We start from the raw sequence: 6899 nt of genomic DNA, 5'->3' as shown, positions 1-6899 counted from the left end.
TTTAGTTAAAGATTATTATTATTATTATTATTATTATTATTATTATTATATGAATGAACAAAGTTTAATTGTAGCTGGTTTCATTTTTATATTTTATATTTGTTTCTTTTAATTGACTTTGTACAGTGCCAATAAATTAGAATACATGTGAGGAGAACCTTTTGGATACAGCAGCACTTGGGTCTTTTTTTTAAAAAAAAAAAGAAAATGCATTAAAAAGATATATTAAAATTTTCATCATTTTATGCATTGTTCCTTTTACATGTAACTAAACAGGGGTCAAGAAAAATATTGAATATTTGAAACTGAATAACATATATCAAAAAAGAATTTCGAGTAAAGTAATACTTTAAGAAGTAGCCAGTATAATGAAAAATAAACTAAAAATAATATTTGTTTGTCTGCAGAACCATTTTCACATCCTATCAGCTGGAGGAATTGGAGAAAGCGTTTAATGAAGCTCACTATCCAGATGTTTACGCCAGAGAAATGCTGTCCATGAAAACTGAGCTGCCAGAGGACAGAATACAGGTGAGCAGATTTTTTTCCCTGCAAGAAATTCATCTATTTAAAAAAAAAAAAGTAAAACAAAAAAACAAACAAACAAAAAAATCCATGTCTCCTGTGTGTGGATGTAGTGATAATGGGGCCTACATCGAAACAAAACCATCAGGTTGAGATTTTCTCAGCTGCCAGCTTCCCCTCACACTTTAATTAGTTGTTAGAGGGGAAAAAATGATCCCGTCTTTTCTGAGCATAAACAGGCCGCAGCCCTATAATGAAAGCGTAACTATAAAGAAATTAATTAGCAGAGGTCAGCGGCTGAGCAGAGGGCTGTACCCGGCTGCTCAAAGTGTTTTAATTTCCCATGAAATTTGACACGCCTGTCTCCAATCGACCAGGTCTGGAAATTAACTTATTTTCCAATCAGCCTCCCAGCTCCTTCCTCACCTCTCACTGGAAGCAGAAACGCACAAGCTGTCAGGAGCACTCACTCACTCACAAAAAAAGAAAAAAAAAAGGGTCGATTGCTCATCTGGGGCCTTTCAATTTCAGATGAATATTATACCTGCCCATCTTTCCACAACCAACACACACACGCACTCTCTCACACACCCACACACACATTAAAGTATCACTCTTTTTTTCCTCTCATCCATATTCACAAGGCTATTACAAGGTGGAAATCAATTTAACCTCTTGAAGAGTCAGAAGCCTACTTGCTCTGAAAGAACTGATCTATGAGACAATTTTCATTCAGTTTTTGTGCTAAGAGGCTACTATAGATGCAAGAAAATGTTTTTTAAAGGCTGTTCCACACCCGCATAGGACAACCTGCATTCTGCCTTCTGCTTCTCTTTTTGATTGGTTGATTTATTTGCTATTTTTGTTCATCTCACCAATCTTATTTACCTGACACTGTTATGTCGTTTATTACCTGAACAAATTGTTTTCTTATATTTGCTTTTAAAGGCCTATACCATTTTTTTCAAAACACATCGGAACGCATCGAAAGGAGTTAAATTTAAATGAAATGTTTGGGTATTTTGCTGATGAAATTAGATCTTTTTTAGACATGCTTTAAAAATGAACCAAACATGCATCTATAGCTGCAGTGCATCATGACAGCTGAATGTTGTGTTCTTACACAATATGTCCAACTCAGCGGTGACGTTGTTTAGCTTTTTCACATGAATCAATGTTGAAAACACCTAATTGAGGTTACAGGTCCAGTTACAATACAAACCACAGCGTAATTTGTCAGATTTTAACACTGAAATATTCTAAGTGTCCATGTTACTGCTAAATAGGAGCAGAACAGGTTGAATGTGAGAAGTTAATCTTGTCATCTGTACAGTACAAAGTACAACCTTAAATATTTTTCCAACTATCAAGGCAGTGATTTTTTGAAATATAACTTTGCTCTTTGGTGCTCTTTCATTTTCTAAAGCGAAAAGTTCTGGTTTAAGTTGTTTTCCTTCAGACTCAGCAGCATTCACAGCACCCTGGTTCAACCTTTACAGATAAACAGGCCAGAAATAACTGTTATCACATCAAAGCTGTCTGGTGTACAGTGCCATGAGATTGTTACTCAGTGTTTACAGATGGACAAAAAGATAACAAGGTTTTTATAGAGCAATCTGTGATATTATTTCAAACTCGTGCGTCATTTGCAAGAGTGTTTTGCTATTTAACAGACAACACTGACAGTCTGTTGACCTTCCATCATGGTAGCTGTTGATCGCTAATATTAGAGCAACATCCTCAACAAGATTGCTGAACACACACTCTGCAGTACCTGGGTGGCACATAAACAATCCAATAAGGATTTCCTTAACATTTAAAGCTTTGGCTGAGAGCATCTTTGGAACACAATTTTTCTGCTTGCTAGGAAAGTTGAGATATTTTTTTTCTTGTTTTTTAAACCTGTCAGACCACCAAGATTTTGGTTTACATATCTGCAAGCAGAATACATCTGGTATGATTGTGAAAGCATTTCATAAGTCTACTGTATCAAAAGTACCACATGGTGGCAGCGGTGTGATGATCTGTGGCTGGTTTGCTTCTTCTACAAATGAACCCTATCAATTAACAAAAACAGAATTTGAAAACATATATATATGTAGATATGTATATTTACTTTGGTTATAACCTGTTTGACATTAAAACTGGTTTCATAATCTGAAACATTTCAGAGTAGCAAATGAGCAAGAACAGTACAAATCTGTCAAGGTGAAAATACATTTTTATTCCTGTTGCACTTTCAGTCTGATCTACTTTTTTTTTTCTTTTTTTTTTTTAACATCATGTTTATTGTTCCTGTCTCGGCAGGTGTGGTTTCAGAACCGCAGAGCCAAGTGGAGGAAGAGGGAGAAGTGTTGGGGGCGCAGCAGTGTGATGGCAGAGTATGGCTTGTACGGCGCAATGGTCCGCCACTCCATCCCCCTGCCTGAGTCCATCCTCAAGTCAGCAAAGGACGGCATCTCGGACTCTTACGCTCCATGGTTATTGGGTATGCGACCATACACTCAAATATAGGAAATAAAACAGTTTCAAAGTTGTTGTTTTTTAGGGCTTTATTTGGCTTTTTTTGCTGTTCATGTCCAGTTTGTCTCCTCAACCGCTTAACGTATCTTATTGTCTTGTAATAACAGTTGCAAAGACTGTCAAAACTTAAAGATACCTACAAATATAGTCATTTAAGAGCAACAGATGTTATTAATGATAGAAATGCCAACACATTTCTATCATTAATGTAAAATAACATTACATGTTTATGCGTGATCAAAAAAGTCAAAACCTTTGGCTGCGAGTTTGTAATTAAGAGCTGAAATTGAACTGCGTTCTGACACGCGTTGAGGGGCTCACCCCGCAGTCGATACAGCAATAATCCCTCCTCATCAAGACAGATTAGTCCTCATGTCACCTCATGTCAATTGATTAGATTAAATCAATTAGGAAACACTAATTGAATAAGAACTTCTGCCCTAATTTCTTTACTTTTTTGTTTTTATTTACTTTCACATTCTCTTTTTTTTTTTTTATCCCCAAATGTGTTCCCAGACTAAACTCAAAAACTATTCCTATCGTTCTGCTCTTCAGGTATGCACAAGAAGTCAGTTGATCCTTCACACCCCTCCCAAGGAAAAACCATAAGCGGCAAGCCACCAACGCCGCCGCCGCCTGGGCAGGAAAAAACGGGAGACACGATGACCGAAGAAGACAAGGAGAAACAGAGTAAAAACACCAGTTTGTCCATTTCTAAGGAGGAACTGAGGGAGTGCAGTATTGCTGTGCTGCGAGCAAAGGCACTGGAGCACAGTGCAAAGATGCTGGAGACTGTTTCAGACAGAACAAACGGCCACACGGTGCACAGAGGGGAGGTGGAACATGAGGAGATGGCACAGCGGGAGAAGAGCAACTGAAAAGAAAAAAAGACAGTAGCACACAGATTGATGATGAAATACCAACAGAGAGGAGTCTGCTACGTTTGTTTGATTGGTGAAACTGAATCCTGGACCTCCCATCAACTCCTGGGCCTCCGAATTCCTGTTTGGTACTGCTACAGGTGCCACTGCAAATCTGTGTACCGAATCCTGGGAACATTACAAGCTTAAAGCATTGTTTTCAGACGATCAAAGCGTGGTGTACATATTTAAAGTGTCCGATGGTTAGATGACATGTACTTATTTGTCCCTTTATAAATGTAACTGTAGGTTAAATAAAAGCTACTTATATTTAAAATCCTTTTTTTGTTGTTGTTCTGACTGAGATTCCTATCATCCATGATGATGACTGTGAAGAAAGTCAATCTAATGTAGATTTTCTTTCACTTCACACATACACCCACACACACACACACAAATCTCTATTTGGTTCTAAATGACATCCATTAGGATGTCTTCACATTTTGTTTTGCAGTTGTTTTTGAGGTTGCAGCTCACAATAGTTATATTTAGTTATGAAGTTGTGAAATTTGTAAAAATAAATAAATAAATAAAAAATAGTGTGAAAGAACTGAAACAAGAGACTATCTCTTGATAACGCAGCTGAAAGTTGCCAAAGAGTGATGACTTTACATGTGAAACGCTGAACTAAAGCATGAATGCCAGTCAAACAAACGTATTCTCACATTCATTTGGCTCAGACACTGAGAAAAGCAGATTTAGAGCATCAGCTAATTGTGGTAGGTTCAAAAAATGCAGGAGGAAGATTTGAAGTGTGGAATTACCGATTCAATTTCAGCTGCTTTTTCCATATAGACTGCTCCCTCCAACCCTAGTCTTCAGGGTCCAAAGTTCTGCAGGTTTTAAATATTTCAGCCCACGTCATTCAGATGACTGCATTATCTCCTCTGCATACCATCAAGATAAGCAGAAGCCAGTTGAGGACCCATTTAATTCACACAGTTATATAGCGATAGGTAAACATCTAGGCTGGAGACAAACATGGGAAATTCTGGTAAACGATTAATAAAAAATGTGCTTTCGTATAATGGGACGCATCGTCACAGAAAATACTGTGACCAAGTGATGGTGCTGTAACACAGTAGCAGAGAGATGTGGATCATTGTTTCAAAAGAGATGTGACTCACATGTGCACACAGAAACATGAGACCAGCCTTTTGAAATTTTACCATTCATTTGGTAAATGGTCGTCTTGCAATTGGAAGGTTGTAGGTTCCATTCCAGCTTCCTCCTGTCACATGTCAATATGCACCTGGGCAAGGCACTTAACACCAAGCTGTGAATGGGTGAATGTGACTCTAGTGTAAAGTGTTTGAGTGGTCAAAATGACTGGAAAAGTGCTATATAAGTTCAGTTCATTCATGATTCCGTTTTCAAAAATGATCATTTCTGTTCTTCCAGAATGTGGGATCCCTATGGACGCAAAGCCTAAATGACAAAATGTCTGTGCAGATGCACCTAATCTAGTCTCAGAGTGAATGGGGTCTAAAGCATGAAGGACCAGGGAAACCATTGTTTTACCATGTTGCTTCAGCATGTTCTGGATTAAAACGCTTTTTTGATTTTTGTCAACAAAACAATACATTTTCGGTTTACAGAAATCCATACAATACATACCAGAAATGTTTTACAACCCTCATGAAGAGACATTTTGAAAAGTACTACCTCCTTTCCCAGTGCAGTAACTGAGTCAGCCCTTTCTCTTCCATTTGCCTAATCAAAATGCATGAAATCATTTAAATTCTGACGCAGTGAAGTCTTGCAGAAACATGTAAAACATTCTTGCTATGAATAATGGATATCAGTCACAATAGCACATTGTTGCTGTTTTTTGTTGTTATCTTGATGTATTTATTTGTCTTTGTGGTTTTTTTGTTTGTTTTTTTGTTTATTTGTTTGTTTGTTTGTTTATTGTTTGCATTTTTGTTTGTTTTATTCTTCCAGCGCCCCCTCAGGAAGTTGGCGCCCTGGACTAACGCCCATTTCATAAATACTGCTGGCTGAGATCTGTATGCATAGGCGTAGAAACAGGGGGGGACACGTCCCCCGCCAAATTTTGGAGGAAGGCGCATTTGTCCCCCCCAATAATTTCACCGCAGTTGTGAAAAATTTTTAATTTTGAAATTTTCCGCTCGCGTGCTTTTATTTTGAAGGCGCACCACAGCCCCATTCAGCACAGCGCTTCCTCCTCCCCCCTCCCTCCTCTGAAAGGCTCAGAGTTTAGGAGGCAGCGGGAGTTAGAAACTCAGTTTGAATGAGGTAAACGGCCTGTCGGGAATATTGCCATGAATATCGCTTGTTTATAACATCTTGTTGTCAGTTTACTTTCATAAATAGAGCCAAACCTTTTTTTTAAGTCGTTTTAATTCTGGAATAGTCCCACGTCTAATATTTTACTGCTAACTTTGTCTAGAAAGTTAGCTACTCTAGCCACAATGTTTTATTTCATCACAAGGAAATGAAACGGCAGCAAAATGAGCCCTTTTTTCCGCTTGTTGCTTAAAGTGTAACGTCAGTGTGAGCAATGGCTACACAACACCTGATCATACTCTACCACTTATGTGTATTATATTAGATATTCAGGAGAATGGCAGTGCTAGAATAGTGAAGCTGTTGAAGAAAGGCGAAGAGACCGAGGAAGCTCTGGTGAGGTCTTCAAATTAGTTTATTGAGTATTAGCTGGTTTTAATTTTTAAATAAACTAAACTATTTTATTATAAGAAGAGCAGGTCAGGGAAGACATAGGAGAGCCAGGTGGTTTCAGGGTGTGAAAATATAAAAATGATTTAGTTAGTTTATTACCAGGGATGGCATAGTTACTTTGAAAAAATAACGTACTCAATGAAAAATCCAACCAGCTAGAAAATGTGCATCTCTTTTCCCTCCATTGTTTACGTTTGTGTCGCTGTTTTTACACATGAAACGTAAATC

The 6899-nt window shown here is 37.8% G+C and overlaps 1 protein-coding gene across 1 annotated transcript in view; it reads left to right on the top strand.

Annotated features, from left to right (window-relative positions):
• Window positions 1-3929, top strand: part of LOC103138691 (visual system homeobox 2-like) — a 5257-nt gene extending 1328 nt beyond the window's left edge. The window contains exons 3-5 of the mRNA XM_007553000.2: window positions 408-531; window positions 2833-3013; window positions 3604-3929. Of these exons, the coding sequence (XP_007553062.1) occupies window positions 408-531; window positions 2833-3013; window positions 3604-3926 (628 nt within the window). The 3' untranslated portion in view covers window positions 3927-3929. The remainder of the gene's footprint in view (window positions 1-407; window positions 532-2832; window positions 3014-3603) is intronic.
• Window positions 3930-6899: the final 2970 nt, after the last annotated feature.

This window comes from Poecilia formosa, unplaced genomic scaffold, assembly GCF_000485575.1.
Source record: "Poecilia formosa unplaced genomic scaffold, Poecilia_formosa-5.1.2 Scaffold53, whole genome shotgun sequence".
Taxonomy (NCBI): Eukaryota; Metazoa; Chordata; class Actinopteri; order Cyprinodontiformes; family Poeciliidae; genus Poecilia; species Poecilia formosa.
This window is presented reverse-complemented; position numbering and strand designations above follow the sequence as displayed.